General features: G+C 37.7%; 1 protein-coding gene across 1 annotated transcript in view; it reads right to left on the bottom strand.

Annotated features, from left to right (window-relative positions):
* Positions 1-18,421, bottom strand: part of LOC144251997 (DNA polymerase alpha catalytic subunit-like) — a 99,670-nt gene that overhangs the window by 48,321 nt on the left and 32,928 nt on the right. The window contains 3 exon segments of the mRNA XM_077794593.1: positions 1,746-1,870; positions 6,862-6,901; positions 7,032-7,259. Coding sequence (XP_077650719.1) covers positions 1,746-1,870; positions 6,862-6,901; positions 7,032-7,259 — 393 coding nt within the window.

Below are 18,421 nucleotides of genomic sequence, written 5' to 3'. Positions count from 1 at the left end.
AAACCCAGGGCCCCACATGCACTAAGCAAGCGCTCTACCACTGAGCCACAATCCCAGGCCCTGATTCTTTATTTATTAGTGCTGGGGAGGCATACAATTAATATCACAGTGTTTAAAGAGAAATCAGCCAAATTGTGCCAACATCAGAAATGCCCCACAAAACCTACATTAAAAATGCTTTACTTTTGCTTCACTCTAATTCTTTTAGCAACATTTTATTATCTGATTGCCTCCCTTAACTTGAACAAATGGTGCCAGCCACATGGCAAAAAATCCTCTTCTATTTGCTTAATTGCCCAGTACAGTAAAGGCCATAGTGAAATGTACATATTCCAAAACCAGACTGCCTGGGTCTAAATAAAGGATCTGCCATGTGATCTCACTGAATTTCTGTGCCCTCACCTCAAACTGTTGTTAGTCATAGTATCTAATTTATATATGGTTACTAGATGGATTAAATGAATAAACATATTAGTAAAATCACTTATAATAGTGTCAGCTGAAAAATAAAGTTAGGTATTATTATTTTCTAGCATTAATCACTTTCTAGCCTTGGCAGTTAAGATACTCAGAAAGAGTGCTGAAGGTAAAGCTAAACCATGATATATAGATGGTAATCACTTTACTTTTTGCATACAGGGCAAAAATAATGAGCAGAGGAAAACCACCAAAAGTGTATTACATTCAATCTTACAAGCAGGACATTGCAGAAGTAAGGTCCAAGTCTCCATTCCCTTGCAAATTAAAACAATACTGTCCAAGGAGAAGGTACTTAACTAGGCTGCTAAAGACTTTAAAGTTAAAGCACCGCTCAGTTCCCCCAGCGAAGCCAAGGGACCTAGCAGAGACACAGCACACCAAATAAGGAAAGTATAGATATAGCTACTTTAATTTTGGAATTTTAAACTCATCTGTAAAGTGCCTTACAGGAACTTTTAAGGAATGAGTACTCTCCATAATCTATAAATCTACCTCATAATTACTATTAAATTAAATTAGTATTTAGAAATACACAAATATTTCTAAATCCATGTGATTTCTTCTTTGGTGGCTCAAATATGTGTGAAAACACTTTGTAAACCCTAAAACAACTTTATAAAAGTCAAAGGGTGTTTTGTAGTTTTGCTTTGTTACTAATGACTTGTATTCAGTCCTCAACTGAAGATATTCTGGGAAAGTATTATTTCAAGCAGGTTACAGTTTAGGTATACGGTATGCCCCAAAAGCTCATGTGTGAGACAATGCAAGAATGTTCAGAGGTGAAATGATTAGGTTATAAAAGCCTTAACCTGATCGGTGGATCGATTGACTGGGCATTAACTATAGGCAGATAAGGTGTGGCTATAGGAGATAGGTCACTGGGGTGTGCCTTTGGGGTTTATATTTTGTCCTTGGTGAGCAGAAATCAATCAATCAATATCTCTCTCTCTCTCTCTCTCTCTCTCTCTCTCTCTCTCTCTCTCCCTCCTTCCCCCCATTGCCATATTCTGAGCTGCTTTTTCTCTGCCATGCCTTTATGCCACAATGTTCTGCCTCTCTCCATAGCCCAAGAGCTATGGAATTGGCCAACTATGAATTCAATCTCTGAAACAGTGAGCCAAAGCAAACTTTTCCTCCTCTATGTTGTTCCTGTCAGGTCTTTTGGTCACTGGGACAAAAAGATGACTAATACAGTTACAGAGGTGACACACACTACCAGCAGGCTATAAATTAGATAAAGTACAGGAAGAAAAATGGTTACTTACTTCTTATTTATACTTCTCACCGGCTTTAGCCTTTTTCAGTCTTTCTAGAGCTTCTTGGCGACCTTTCTTTGACTTTTTTTCTCTACAAGCCCGAGAAGTTACAAAACTTCCTGAATCTGACACAGGTGATAAAAACAGAAAGGTATAGGAGATGTTACAAAATCACAGCCAGGCATGGTGGTGCATGCCTGTAATCCCAGTGACTAGAGAGGCTGAGACAGAAGAATTGCAAGCTCAAGGCCAGCCTCAGCAACTTAGTAAGGCTCTAAGCAACTTCATGAGACTCTGTCTCAAAATAAAAAGGGCTGGGGGATGTAGCTCAGTGGTAAAGTGCCCCTGAGTTCAATCCCCAGTACCCCCCCCCAAAAAAAATGAAGAACACTTCTAGTCAACAATAATATGCAATTTTATTATATGTAATATTAAATTAAATATTATAATGTAAAATAATTCACAAAGCTCATGGCCAAATATGCAGATCCTGTAGTTCTTCAAAAATCTTCTCTAAGATCCTGTTACAACTGAAGCCAATGTTAATTTTTTCCAGAAAAAAAAAAGGAAAGTCTCAAAGCCAACTGATACCCTACAGAAATATTAGCTGTTAGCTAGTCTACAGCCTTCCCATTGGAAATGACAGGCCACAAATAATCCAGTAGGTCATAAAAGAACAATTCATTTTGCTTCCTATTAATCAACATTTGAAAGTCTTTAAGAAGGATCTGTTCTTTGCAAAATACTAGGTGCTATGATGGACTAAAAGATCAAAAAATATGGTCTTTGTGTTTACCCTACCTACAATCTAATGTAGGAGATAAGTAGCAATTGGATCTTAAAGAATATGTAGAACACATGCCCTAATAGAAGTTCAGGTAAAGTACCTGGAATTTCAAAGTGAAATACATTAGAGACTGGGGGTATTTAACAAAGATGGTACCATAATTCTAATACAAGATGATACTATATAAAGAAGCAAAAGTAAAAACATTAAAAGTGGAATTATTCTTGGGCTGGGGCTGTAGCTCAGTGGTAGAGCACTTGCCTAGCATGTGTAAAGCACTGGGTTTGATCCTCAGCACCACATAAAAAATAAATAAAGTGTCCATCTAAAACCAAAAAAAAAAAAAGTGGAATTATTTTTTTTTTCAAGTTCATAGTGGTGAGCTGAGGTCATGGCTCAGTGGTAAAGCACTTGCCTAGCATGTGTCAGGTACAGGGTTGATTCTCAGCTCCACATATAAATAAAGAGCCATTGACAACTAAAAAAAAATATTTAAAAAAAAAAAGTTCATAGTGGTATTGAAAGATCATGACAGGATTAGAGGACAACAAAACAACAACAAAACAAAGATGGTTCTAAGGAACCATCTTATTAATTCTATCACTGACTTCAAGACCTCAGTGGACCATGATATTACAGGTTAATAATAACACATTACCAAGGTTAAAATATATTTTGTCAAAACTGATTGAAATACCAGAGGGCCTCATGATTCACTCATTCAACTTTTTAACTCTTCATGCTTTTGGTCATTACAAACTGACCACCCCACACACATACTGAAATGAATTCATCCACAGATACCAGCTGATGAATAATCAAATCAAGATGACAGTGCTGCCTGCCAGCCATAAGTTTAGGCTTAGCAGCCATCTACTATATTCCATGCTAATTTATTAAAATGAGTAGGCACAAAAAGGGAGATGTATTGATAAAGAGGCATCTTAAAAGCTCCAACCCCAATGGCATATTCATAACAACACTAAGTTGTTTGACTGTTTGAAGTATAAGAAACAATCTAAAGAACATGTACCAAATACTGGCAATAAACTGTTGAAAATTATATCTTAAAGGTCAAGTATAATTAGAGAATCTTATTTTTTAGCTTCCTGTAAATGGAATCTCTATAACATCTTAGCCTATTGTTTGACTTTCACATTTGACTTTTAAATCCATTTTTGGAAAGGCATTAAGTAAAAATTAAGTAATGTGGGTACTTAATGATGACAGTCACAAAATCTTGGGTATAATTCAAATGATTTAAAAGTTTTGAGTAGGCTTACATGAAAAGGTTTCAGAGATTATTAAACACAATCAATAAGAGTGAAAAGCTAGCTGCAGTATATTCCCTTTAAGACTCCCTTGACATCTGACAAAACCTAAAGGTCTTCAAATGGACTTACTCCACAGGAAACACTGTTCCACTACACAGGGTTTGTGGTACAATTACAAATAAGACAGAGCTGCCTGTAGCCTCAAGACGTTCACAGTCAAGTAAAGCAAAAGACCCTGAGACTACCATCATAATATAAATATAGTGCCATAGAAGAGGTAAGAACAGCAGACAGGAAATGTAGAGAAGAGAACCATTAATTTTCCGTGAGAAATCAGGTCAGTTTTCATAGGGGAGGTCTCCAATACAAGCCTAGAAAGAATTTCACCAGCACAGAACAGGGTAAAAAGTGGAACAAACAGAGGAAGAGGTGTGAGGCAAACTACAAAGGTATTCAAATCCAAGGTGTACTCAGGAATCAAGAGAAAATCAGTGCAGAAGGTAAGTTTGACATGAGTGTAAAGTGAGCAGTACAACTGAGAAATTAAGATGTAGCACATCCCAGCCCTGCCATTTAGTAGGTAATATGAGACTACAAGTTAACCAGTTCAGCAGTGGACAGCTGTTTTATTTGAAGCTGCCCAGCATCTGAAACAATCTGTGGAACCCCCCCCACGCCACACACACACACACACACACACACACACACACACACACTTTAAGTCCCATGGGTTCACAGAGCCTATGCCTATACAAGCTGATAGTTCCCTTTCCCAAACACTCTTGCAGCTGGAGCTAGGGCATTAAAATAGGCTCTAATGATTAGAAAAACCTGTCCAGTGGCTAATGTCCCAATAAGAGATATATAGACTTAAAGAAGATTCTAGAAGTAGCAAGAGTTGCAGGAAGATTGAGAATGTGAAGCAACAGTGCCAGCAATGTCCCAAGGTACAAGATCTAGCATCAAGTATTTAGTCATGGTTGGTAATGACCTCCTCAGTGGCCCAGTTTTGTGGCACAATTTTAATCACTGTTTCTGGCTAAGCAACCTGCAGACCAGATTTCCAGTCCTTCAGGATTTGTGCAAATGCTATGGAATTCTAATAAATTCCTTTTCAGTTTAAGTTAGCTAGAGTTGGTTCCTTCAGCTTATACCAAAGCACTCTGACTAATGCAGAACCTGAGGGTCCTGTGAAATGGAAATAAACCACATCTGTCTACTTCATAAAGCTGCAAGGATTACATGAGGATGGCTATCTTCATTTGTACTTAGCAACATAAACTAATTTAATGTTTATATTTGTTTCTCTTTGTGTAGATGCAGGGCAGTCAAATACACATACATATACTCCCACATACATAGTCTAGTTTCAGAGAGCAAAAATAAAGCAAAGCAGTTTCCTCAGGGAAGATTCAACACAGCACTGCATATAACTGGAAATTCATCTCAACTCATGAGGACAAAAACCATGCCTAGTCTACCCATCATCAGAGCCTGGCAGAATACCTATGCCTGGTATGTACATAACTTTTTTGATCACTAAACTCCCCTTGATCTCTTTTCATCCATAAAAATAGTTATAGATATTTCAACTTTTCACTGCTATTGTCAAGGTGCTCCACCTGCTAACATTTAAAAGAAACAAAATCCAGATTTCCCTTTTTGGAACATGTCTCTAATGCTTCATGTAAGTAACTAGTAAATAAAGGAATAAGCATGAAAAAATCCATTTACAAAGACTTAAATATTTGTTTTAAAATTACTATCTGGAGTACCTGCATCCTCCCCAAAAGCAGGCCAAGACACTAGCTTGCAAAAGAAGTCTTTCAGGTAACAATCTTTCAGTCTGCTCTAAAGGAAAAATTCCAGTCACAAGTTCTCAGCAAGTACTTAATCAACATCATGACTTAAGAGGGGTCTCAAGATTGCACAGTATCCTCCAGAGAGTGATTTCTTGATGTTCATGGATGGCATACAGTTTTTAGGGTGAAGAAAGGGCTTAGTGGCAAATCACTGATAGAAGGCTGCAAAGACTGTTCAGATACTCACATCCCATATCCCATTTGTAATCCAGGCTAGTCGACTCTCCAAAATAAATTGTCTTAAAAAACGAAAGGCTAAAGAACAAATTGAAATCTGTGATTTACAACTAGCTGAATGCAAAGGAAGCTGATTAGGAAGCAAGTTCTCATTAATGGTGATGTATTTGAGTGACAGGAGATGCTTGGGCTAAAAAAGTGAAGCATCTGATTTTATGTTAGAAGTTCACGGAAGTTAAGTCACATTTTAGTTGAACACTGTTCAAAAATCAGAAATCTGACGAATCTATTTGCATTTTTGTATTCTATTTTTGGAAGTAAAAGATTACTACTGACAAACTGAGTGATATACAATGTACCCGAAATGCTGAATTGATGTATTTTTTAGGAACTTCGCCAAAATGATTAGATTTGAACGCTAAAAAATAGCAGCACTTGAAGAACTTTCCATAGAATAATTTGAAAGAAAAAGTGTTAATGCATAAAATAGAAATCCATTACTAAAAAGACAAAACGCATTTGTATATGGTGTCAGCACTTGCAGCTTTCTCTCCTGCCTAGTTAGAAAGTGTAACAATTTTCTGGGAGTTTCTAGCAAGGGAGGGGCAAATATCTTCTGTCCTAGTCCTCAAGCAGGTGGGAGAAGTGAAATACCCTCGATCAGGCCAGTGCCCCACCGACCCCAGTCTCGCTGAAGTTGTTCCCAGACGTGGGTATGACTTACCAAAGGAATTTTTAAAAGGGGTCACTTGCTGACAGAGATGTGACAGTCTCCCAAACAGAAAACCCTGCAAAGGGTGGCTCGGATTTACAAGCCGCCCTACTAGAATGCTGGTTCTGAACCCGAAAGGCCCCCGCCCTGAACCACAAGGTCTGAGCCAAAGCAGACCCGCACAGCGAACCCGGCGCACGCCTCCTTCGGAAGAAATAAAGCAAAGACCCCCCACCACCACCACCACCACACGCAATCACGCTGCTGTCCCCACACTCCCAACCTGTGTTCTGAGTGCGGAGTCGTCCCTCACCGCTTGCTCCCAGTTCGCAGTCGTCGGCCTTGCACAGGCGCTATAGTCCCGCAGTCTCCAGATTCCGCGCCAACCAGCCCGAAACTGGCGCGGGGGCCGAGATAGGCGCCAGCCTGAAAGCCAAACAGAGGCTTGGGAGGTGGAGGACTTCCTCCAGGAAGGCCACTGACGTGCCGCAAGGCGCCGCGCCCCGCCACGGGCCTTCCCGGGGGCGCGCATTTGTGATGACTCCTCAGGGAAAAACTGGAGCTGAGAAGAGACCGGAAGAGAGCTGGAGAAAGAAGCGGTCGGGCTCTGTAAAGGAGCTTGGCGGAGGATCTTCGCAGTCGCACGAAAGCTACTGGGAAAAGATTTGGGCGCGTGGGAGTAGGGGCTCTCTGGTTCTGAGAAATGATTTTCTAAGCAAAGAGGAGCGGGCGGGCAGGAAGGTGGGCGTGGTAGGGCTGGCCCCCTTGTCCCCCTCCCCCAAACCCGGAAAACGACTGCCTCATGGTGCGCACTCTGAGTTTTGTCTGATCCTTTGCCTCAAGGAATGTGAACACTGTGTGTGTGTGTGTGTGTGTGTGTGTGTGTGTGTGTCCTAACTTAAAGGTATATGCACCGCTCAGAGCGGTGGCTCACACCTGTAATCCCAGCAACTTGGGAAACTGAGGCTGGAGAATCATGAGTTCAAAGCGACCCTCAGCAACTTAGCAAGGCCCCGAACAACTTAGCGAGACTCTATCTCAAAATTAATAATAAATTTAAAAAAAAAAAACATGGAAAGGGCTTTGATGTGGCTCTGTGGTTAAGCACCCTTGGGTTCAATCCCTGGTACAAAAGAAAAAAAAAAAGTATATGCATCATCTTAACCAAATGACCAAAAGAAGCATCACTAATAAGTGGCAGTCTAACCTCATCACATTTGACCTGATGTGATGCACTTGAGAAAAGAACAACATCGCCTACATGCTCTTCTTGCAAATACAACACACACTAGCCTGAATCTAAACATGAAGAAACAATCAGACTTTTTCAAAGTATAGGACCACTTATAGATGCACAGTGCAGGATGACTTACAAAGCATCTTGCCTGGACTCCTCCAAAATGTTAATGTTTTGAAAGACAAAAGGGCATTAGATTCTTGTGTATGGTACAATGCATGCAATGTAAGCATCTCATTTTTTCTTTTTCCAAATAGGTATATTTTATTGAATAATGCTTACTGTACATTGGTAATATTTTCTCTACACTTTTGCCCACATGCTTGTTGACCCCTTCTTCGTGTGATGACCATTTTGTTTAAATAATGATTAGTAATATTACTTAATACCCAATAAACCTATGTTTACTCCCTGTTTCTCCTTCTGACACATATTCAGTCCATAACATAACCTACAAAATATTTTTGAATGCCATTCAAAATTCTTATGTGCCTGGTCTTGATATTTTTCTACTTTTTTTTATTGTGCATTAGAGTTGTACATAGGAATGGGATTTTTTGTTACATATTCATACATGCATAACAATATAATTTTGCCTTTTTAACTCTCTATAGCTCTTTATATAAACACTATCCACTGCTGGTAACATGAAGTGTGCACTGCTCCTGTGTTAAAGGTGGCAGTGTAAATTGGTACAATCTTTTGGAACATAACATTGCAATGTGAGTACAATAAGCATGGTTATATATTTTAAGCCATTATTTCCCTATGTAAAATTTTTCAGTAATGAGGATTGAATCCAAGTCTTATGCATGCTAGGCAAGCACTCTACCACTGAGCAACATTCCCAGCCCTTTTTATTTTATTTTGAAACCAGGTCTTTCTAAATTGCCCAGGCTGGCCTCCAATTTGCAATCCTCCTGTCTCAGCCTTCTGCAGAGCTGGGATTATAGGCATGTATCACCATGCCCAACTCACATATAAAAGTTTTGTAAGAATAAAGATGAAAAGAAATGCAAAGATGTTAATGCGTGCCATTTCTGTTAGCAAAAATTTGGGATCTAAATGTCCACTCCAGAGCAGCAGATTAATGATGTGATATCAAAAGGAAAATAATTAGGAAAATGCAAAACCTGGAAAGTGTTTATGATATTTCATAAAGTGAAAACAGCAGAGGGCAAAATGATGTATGCTCATTTAATTGCAACAATATATTGAATAGTTATGTGAATGCAATATGCAAAATGGACTGTATCTTCTGAGATGGTAGAATTATTGTTTTAAAATATTGTTTATAATTTGTTCTCTTTAATATTATATTGGAAGGATTAAAGCATCATGTAGGGTCAGATTTGGGAGTAGATTCTTAGAATTCTATTTCTGTTTAAACTTGTGCTGATTATTGAGATCTCAGGCTCTTCTTTTATAAAATGTTTATACTTACCTAAGAAGCTATTGTGAAATTTAATTGAAATAATACATGTATAGTGCCATTATGAAGTCCACACCTAAAAAGCATTTAATAAACAGCTATTCTTATCACTTTGTCAGTGTGTTGGTATCAACATAATCAAAGGGATATGATAGTTAAACTAATTATGTGTATCAACTGGCAGAAATTTCTTTCAGTCAACATATTTGGTTATGATCATTTTTTGGAGCATGTTGGTGCTTTACCTATTATATTAAATTTCTATTCAAGAATTTTCAAGTTATTTATCCACACAGGCATTTCTCCCCATTTTTTCTAGTAATAGAATGTGGATTTTCAACTGGGCTCATTGGCAGAAGGATGAAAAGACCACATTTCCCAGCCTTCTTTGCAACAAGGTTTAGCTATATGACAGATTTCTGGCCCACAAAATATAAGTGGTAGTGTTGTGAGGGGATTTGAGGGAAGGCTATTTAAAGAAATCTGGCATGTCTGAAAGGGGATTCTGTTTTGCCATTTTGCCTTTTCCATGTTTTTCTTCTTGCAATGCAGATGTGATGGTTGAAGCTCAGAAACCATCTTGGGTCATGATATAACTGTAAAAATGAAAGTCACACACTGAGATGGTGGAATAGAGTGGTAACAATGTGAGTCCATAAACATTGTGTAGCCTTTACACCATCCCTGAGCTGCCCTCCTCCAGTCTTTTCCATGATGGAGAACTAAACATTGAACATATTCAAAGAAGCTGTTTGGGGGGGTTATATATAATCAAACCTAATTATATAAATTATACTTATTTTACTTTCACTTTACTTACTTTACTAATTGAAACAGTAAAGTAAGTTTCAGATGGGGGAATCTAGCCTCTTATTTGTCTAACACCAAAACTGACCCATTTTTTACATTGTGTAACTTCTCTGTTTCTGGTGAACTGGTGTCTATCTCATCTCAATGGCAGTAGCAGTTAAGACCCTATGAACAACCTTCATAGCACTCATTCATTCATCAAATGTTGATTGAGTGCCTGTTCTCTTTCTGGCACTACTCAAGACCCTAGGGATAAGATGGTAAGCAAAATCAAATATTTTCTTTCTTTTTTAAAAATATTTAATTTTTAGTTGTAGTTGGACACAATACCTTTATTTGATTTATTTTTATTGGTACTGAGGATGGAACCCAGGGCCTCCCACATACTAGATGAGTGCTGTACTGCTGAACCATAACCTCAGCCCCCAAATCAAATATTTTCTACTCCTCAAGCAATCTTTCTTTTGTAAACTAGATTTTTTTTCTTCAGAGGGAAACAAAAATCCAGGCATGGTGGCACATATCTGTAATCCCAGTGGCTTGGGAGGCTGAGGCAGGAGGATGGCAACCTCAAAGCCAGCCTCAGCAACTTAGTAAGACCCAGTCTCAAAATTAAAAAAAAAAAAACAGAAAGGACTGGGGATGTGGCTCAGTGGTTAAGCACCCTGAGTTCAATCCCTACTACCAAAAAAAAAAAAAAGCAGGGAAAGAAACAGTCAACCAGATTATACTCTGTCAGGTTTATTTCTCATTGTAAATTAATAAATTAGCACTCTGGTGTCAATCAATATCTGTGTGAGTTGGTTAGTATGAGTCTGGGCCCCGAGTCTGATTTTCTTTGTATTGTCAAAACCAGCTTTGTGGATATTCTTTTTTAAAAATTTTTATTTTTTTATTAGTTGTTCAAGACAATACAATGATCTTGACATATCATACATTTGATTCAAATAGGGTATGAATTCTCATTTTTTCCACGTGTACAGATTGCAGAATCACATTGGTTATACATCCATGTGTGTACATACAGCAATCCTAGTGTCAGTTGTATTCTGCTGCCCTCCCTATCTCCCCTCCCTCCCCTCCTCTCCCATCCCTATTGTCTACCCATACTACTGTGACACTTATCTATTTTTTTCCTTCCCTTCCCCCTCACACCATCGTATATGTATTTTGTGAACCCATGAGGGTCTCCTTCCGTCTTCCATGCATTTTCCCTTCTCCCTCCCTTTCCCTCCCTCCCCTTTTCCTTATTTCGTGGTAATCTTCTTCTCATGCTCTTCCTTCCCACTCTGTTTTGAGTCACCTCCCTTATATCAGTGAAGACATTGGGCATTTGTTTTTTAGGGATTAACTAATTTCGCTTAGCATAATTTGCTCTAGTGCCATCCATTTCCCTGCAAATGCCATGATTTTGTTATTTTTTACTGGTAATATCCCATTGTGTACAAATGCCACATTTTTTAATCCATTCATCTGTTGAAGGGCATCTGGGTTGGTTCCACAGTCTAGCTATTGTGAATTGTGCTGCTATGAACATTGATGTAGCTGTGTCCCTGTAGTATGCTCTTTTTAGGTCTTTTGGGTACAGTCTGAGAAGGGCAATAGCTGGGTCAAATGGTGGTTCCATTCCTAGATTTCCAAGGAATCTCCATACTGTTCTCCAAATTGGCTGCACCAGTTTGCAGTCCCACCAGCAATGTACGTGTGTACCTTTTTCTCCACATCCTCACCAGCACTTGTTATTGTTTGACTTCATAATGGCTGCCTTTCTCACTGGAGTGAGATGGTATCTTAGAGTGGTTTAATTTGCATTTCTCTGATAGCTAGAGATGGTGAGCATTTTTTGTGTGTATTTGTTGATTGCTTGTATATCTTCCTCTGTGAAGTGTCTGTTTAGATATTTGGCCCATTTGTTGATTGGGTTATTTTGTTGTTGTTGTTGTTTAACTTTTTGAGTTCTTTGTATACTCTGGAGATTAGCACTCTATCTGAAGTGTGAGGGATAAAACTTTGTTCCCAGGATGTAGGCTCCCTATTTACCTCACTTATTATTTCTCTTGCTGAGAAAAAAGCTTTAGTTTGAATATGTCCCATTTGTTGATTCCTGATTTTAACTCTCATGCTATAGGTGTCCTATTAAGGAATTTGGAGCCCTATCCCACGAGATGGAGATTAGGGACAACTTTTTCTTCTATTAGATGCAAAGTCTCTGGTTTGATTCCTAGTTCTTTTATCCATTTGAGTTAATTTTTGTGCATGGTGAGAGAGAGGGATTCAATTTCATTTTGTTGCATATGGATTTCCAATTTTCCCAGCAACATTTGTTGAAGATGCTACCCTTTCTCCATTGCATGCTTTTAGCACCTTTGTCTATAGGTTTAATGCAATGCCAATCAAAATCCCAATGGCATTCCTCGCAGAAATAGAAAAGGCAATCATGAAATTCATCTGGAGAAACAAGTCCCAGAATAGCTAAAGTAATCCTAAGCAGGAAGAGTGAAACAGGTGGTATAACCATACCAGATTTCAAACTATACTATAGAGCAATAGTAACAAAACAGCATGGTACTGGTACCAAAACAGGCTGGTAGACCAGTGGTACAGATTAGAGGACAGAGAGATCAATCCACAAAATTACAACTAGGATGTTCTTTACATAGATATGGTGAGAGAATTGTCTACCAGCTGGAAATAGGCAAGCAGTGACAGGGGCTACATATGCTCTCAACATCCCACAAAGAGTCCTATTGATAGGAAAATGTATACAGCTCCCCTGGACAGCTAGAAGTGCCCAAGCTCAAACAATTTCCCCTTCCACCTAAGTTGCAAGTTCCCTTTTCTTACCTTACTTTACTATTAAAAAAAGTGTAATGACAGTGTGTAGGCCCCCTCACTAGCACAACCCTTGACGCATCCCACTGTTCATAGATAAAACACACCTCTCTGGATGGTATTTGCCATCCTGTATCCATGTGGTCATGTGGTGCCTATGCTGTGTAATCTTCAAGGTGGTTGTTTAAGTCATTTGCTTAAAACAACAATGATTCTGAGGCTGATACTAAGTGAATCAACACACAATGGAAGAGAAACTTTGACTTAAGAATGGACTTTATATAATCACCTGTAAAGTAAAACAGGATAACTTCCTGAAAATCAAATGGATCTAACATTGCACAAGTGAAAGAGACACTGGGGAAGAAAAGCAAACTACTTGTTCCTTAGATATGATCTCTAAATAGATATAAATACATAAATACACACATTAGGTTTTCCTGATGTTGATAACAACCCCTTAATTAATTCATGATGGACACCTGTCATTGTTTTAGCTACCTAATACCTAATGCCCCTTTCCTGTGTCTGGGGAATTTTCCACATTCTAAGTTTTGAGGGAAGCCAACCTAACTATAACTACACATTGAAAATGTTTTTGTCCCAGCAACCCTGCCAGTTACAGCATGAGCATGTATATTGGCCATTTCCACAAGAGATTTTAATTTTGGAGCTACTGGCACAAAAATAAGAAAAATTCTTTGTGTTGGCAGTAGCAGTTTTTTGCTTCCTTCTGGGCAGCAAACTCTTCAGAGTCACTGCAAAGGTCAGCCAGCATCTAGGCCACCTTCAATGGCAGAAATGGTCAGGATGCTATTTGTCAAGTGCCTCAGAAACGTGATTTTTATCCATGATTTCAACTTAGAGTCTCCCTTTGTGTCTGTCCACTTGAGCCTGGTTCTTCTGGATGCTTAGTGATTGTGTGAATTACCTGCTATTCTCTCACAAACTTCTTTTCATCCTCCTCTACACACTCCTTTTCCTCTCTCTCTTCCTCTTCTCTTCCTCCTCTTTTCTCAAATAAGCCAGAAGTTAATTTCTGTTGCTTGCAAATAATATCCCTGGCTGATACACCATTCTATTCATCTGCTTTATTCTCATGCCAGGCTCATCAAGAAATCTTCTGGTTAGTATTTCAAAAGCTTAAAACTAGGGCAGAAGAATGATAAAAAAGGGTGGATAAAAATATTGCAGTTTCAGCATTTAGAACATGATGGTCCCCACAATCAATCCATAGGTGCCTATTCTAGTTAAAATGTCTATTATGGCTGGGCACAGTGATGAACACCTGTAATCCCAGCAGCTCAGGAGGTTGAGACAGGAGGATTGAAAGTTCAAGGCCAGCCTCAGCAACTTAGCAAGGTTCTCAGCAACTCAGCTAGGCCCTGTCTCAAAATATAAAATAAAAAGGGCTGGAAATGTCACTCAGTTGTTAAGCACCCCTGCATTCAATCTCCAGTATAAAAAATAAAAATAAAATAACCTGTTATGAGTTTAATTCAAGTGTCGAGTAGAACTGTCCCTAAAAGACCATATATGGGTGCTCTAAAGGAATCTGGTCAATACCCACAACACTAAGGACAGGACCCTGGAGACTGTGAAGACCAAGAAAGGTGACCCTAAGAAGGCTTTCCTACAACAATGAGAACTTGGCACTTCCAGACCACAATCCTCTCTAACCAGGGAACCTTCTTACGGGGCTTCACCTTCATGAGTACATCTCTGTCTTGTCTCTCACAGTATTAATTCATTGAAAAATGACTTTGACATTTGTATTCATTCATCCTTTTCAGACAAAAAATCATTTTGTAAGGTGTGGTTTTCTAGATCTATAAAATTGAGAGAAGTGAGAAGACTTACTAGAATTATCCATTAATTATTCCACTTCATATCCATTCCATCTCATATCTGCTAGTAATAATTTACCTATTACCTGATTCCAGAAAAACCAGCAGCAATTTACTGTTTCCTGGTCATGTAGATGTGTGCTGCATATTATACCCTCTGATATTTAATCCTAGAGACTAGAATACAAAACATTGAATCTAGAAACTATATTCTTGAATGACTTGAATCCTAACCCCCACAGCCCTAGTGGCTTCTGGACAGAAAATTTCATTTTCTTAGGACAGCCATGAAAATAAATTAATTAGAAAACAATAAAAAACAAAGACATCTACATGTATATCTTAACTAAAGAGTATTAATTAAGCCAAGAACTCAGTGAGAATTAACCATCTTTGAGTCCCACATTTATATAGCTAATTTTAGCCATCCAGATCAATACATCTGTATCCTTTCCTCAGACCCACTAGTGCATAATGTCTTTAGTCCTTCCCTCCTAGAGAGCAATGTTAGATCCCTGCTCTCAAGTGATCTAACATGAATTATTGACCTGGCAGATCCTTTGTGACAACTTAGGCATGACTCACAGTATAAACATGCATTGTCATTGTACTAAAACCTGCTATATACTTCAGAACCCTCTAAACTAGCATTTTTAATTAATAGGAATAGAAAACTAGAACTCGTCTAGGAGGTATTAAATTTATTAGAAGAATTGTTGTTAAAGTATGAATCATATAAATTGGTCAATAGTGAATTTCAGCAGAGGATGGCAGCATGAGGATTTTGTGATTTATATCTAGCCAATGTTCTATAAAGCAGTGGTTCTCAGCACTTGGATGTAAATTAGAATCATCTGAGTAATTCTTTAAAGTTCTAATGCCCAGTAGTTCCCCAGACCTATTAAATGAGAATTTTTGAGGATGAGATTTCAATTTGCAAACAAAGTTAAAAACATGTAGACTAGATGAGGCATTGCTAAACTTTCAGCATGATGGCTAACTTGGACAGACATATTAAATTATATATTGTCAAAATTGCCTGGACACACCTCTTCCCATGAGGAATGAGGGCTCATCTCCTACCTCTACCTTATAGGATTTGGTATTGTGGCTTTGTGTGAATTGAATGCTATCTTGGTTATCTAAAAGTTTTTATTTCAGGTCAGCACTAGCTTTACAAGAAATAATGCAAAAGATTCCACTCTTCTTGTTAAGCATCATTCACCAGTAGAAATCATAGTCTGACAGCATCTCTGTGGTTTGGGTTTGGGAAATTTGAAAATTATATTTAATTCAAGCAGTCATTACTTGTTGCTTTATCATATTATCCCCTGTTCCTTCAACAGCAAAGACAACTTATATTTCATTTTCCTTAGTTTTAACTACATATTAAATAATTTCACCAGTGAAACAAATTTGCCCAAACACTCATTAATAGTTCAGGAATAGCCAAGTGAGAGAGAGGGGTGAATGACCCCTCAGTCAAAAGTTCTTAGTAAGGTAAATCTGCTGAAAAGTTATGCTTGTATGTGTGAATCTGATGCCCTCCAGAGACATGAATAAATTATCCTTAGAGCTACAATAACATTCTATCTTGATTGATCTTTCATTTTCCTCCACTGGCATCAATAATCAATGGTTAAGCTATACTTGATAACTTACTTTTATAAATGTACCTTTTTTATACAATGGGCCCATTCTTAAGCATTTTTGTCCAAATTATATTTTATATGTATACTTTGTATCTTACATTTTAAAATGTTATTTTTAGATAATTGTAAATTTGTATACAGTTCCAGGATATAATACAGAAAAACCCCATGTATCCTTTACTTGGTACATAAATATTCAGTCACAAAATGTGTGGTCACAAATATGTATACTCTTTACCCAGGGTCTTCCAATGGTTGCATCTTGCACAACTATAGTATTGCATCACAACTAGGATATTTATGTTGGTAATAGTCAAGATATAGGACATTTTTATCACTAAGGATTCCTCATGTTGCCTTTATTCAGGCCTGCTTACTTCCCTCTTGTTTCTTATCCCTATCCTTAGCCACTGAAAACCACTTACCTATTTTCCACCCCCCCCCTTTTTTGTACTGGGTATTGAACCCAGGGATGCTTTACTACTAAGCCACATCCACAGCCCTTTTTATTTTTTATTTTGAGATATGGTCTCCCTAAATTTCTAGGGCTGGTCTCAAGCTTGCAATCCTCCTGCCTCAGCCTATTGAATTGCTGTGAAAACAGGGTGTGCCACTGCATCAGGCTTAACCTGTTTTCCATTTCTATAATTTTGTGCACATATCTTCAGAAAAACAGGTTCCAGTTCTCCTGGGTAAATAAGACTGAAATTGCTGAGTCATATAATAAGTGTATGTTTCATTTTAAAATAAACTGTGAAACTTTACATTTCCACCAGCAATCCTCATAGATTTCTCAGCAGAACTGTCAAATTATATTTTATTTGTTTGCTTTGTTTATTTGCAGTACTAAGGATTAAGGATCTCACCAATGCTAGGTGACCACTCTACCACTGAGGTACATCCCCAGGCAATCAGTTTTTATTTTAATTTTCATCTTAGAGGGTATATAGTAGTGTCTCATTGTGAGTATTAACTTGCCCTTCTCTGATGACTAATGATGTTGAGGATCTTTTCGTGTGATTTTTGACCATGTGCAACTGTTTTCTATTTGGTGGATTTATTCTTTTTTCTTCTTTTTGGCTTCAGTGGAACAGTTCATATGGTTCCATTTTATCTCCTCTCTTGACATATCACTTATATATATTTTTTAAATTTTTTAGTGTTTGCCATAGGGTTTACAATATACATTTAAAAACAATCTAAGTCCACTGCCAAATAACACTGTAGTGCAGGTACCTTTGAAGTGAATACTCCCCATTCCTCCCACCCTTCCCTATTTACACAGCTGTCATTCATTTCACTTTTCCATTTGCTATTATCAACCAATACGTAGTTACTATTTTGCTTTAAACAATTATATTTTAGAGCAACAAAAATAGTAATAGAGTTAGTTTTACCTTCAGTTATTCTTTCTCTAATACGCTTTTTAAAATGTAGACCTCAAATTCTGACGTATCTAATTTTCCTTCTGCTTGAACAACTGCTTTTAACATTTCTTACAGGGAAAGTCTGTTGATGATGAATCTCCCAGGTTTTATCTAAGAAAGTCTGTATTCCTCCTTCACTTTTTTTTTGGTGCTTCAGCAGCATTATTTTTTTAAGACCATGCATGTAATGAGAAAATTTCAAAGCAGCATTTTAAAAGAAAACAACCATGAATTCACTGTGAACAGCATTTAATTTCCTAAGGGAGGATAATCACTCAAACATGATAATTACCTAAAACATTGAAAAAAAAATTAGCAATCACTAAAGGTCTCAAATAGATGGACAGGATCTAAATAGCATTAGAAATAATGAAAAACTTTCATAGTTGACATAACATTTTTATTATATAAATATTTCAAAATTCCACAAAAGGTTATAAAAATCAAAATGACAAATTATAAATAAATAAACCTTAAAAGCATAAAAATACTTATCCATAATAATGATAATGGGAATGAAAAAATTTACACAATTTTTCACTCAATATTTTTTTTTGTTTTCTGGTCTATGTATATTATCAAAATCAGAATAAATGAAGTCAAAAGCATTTCTGACCATTACCAAGAATCACATTA

Source organism: Urocitellus parryii, unplaced genomic scaffold (genome assembly GCF_045843805.1).
Source record: "Urocitellus parryii isolate mUroPar1 unplaced genomic scaffold, mUroPar1.hap1 Scaffold_35, whole genome shotgun sequence".
Taxonomy (NCBI): Eukaryota; Metazoa; Chordata; class Mammalia; order Rodentia; family Sciuridae; genus Urocitellus; species Urocitellus parryii.
The sequence above is the reverse complement of the archived record's forward strand: the minus strand, read 5'-3'. Positions and strand labels throughout refer to the sequence as shown.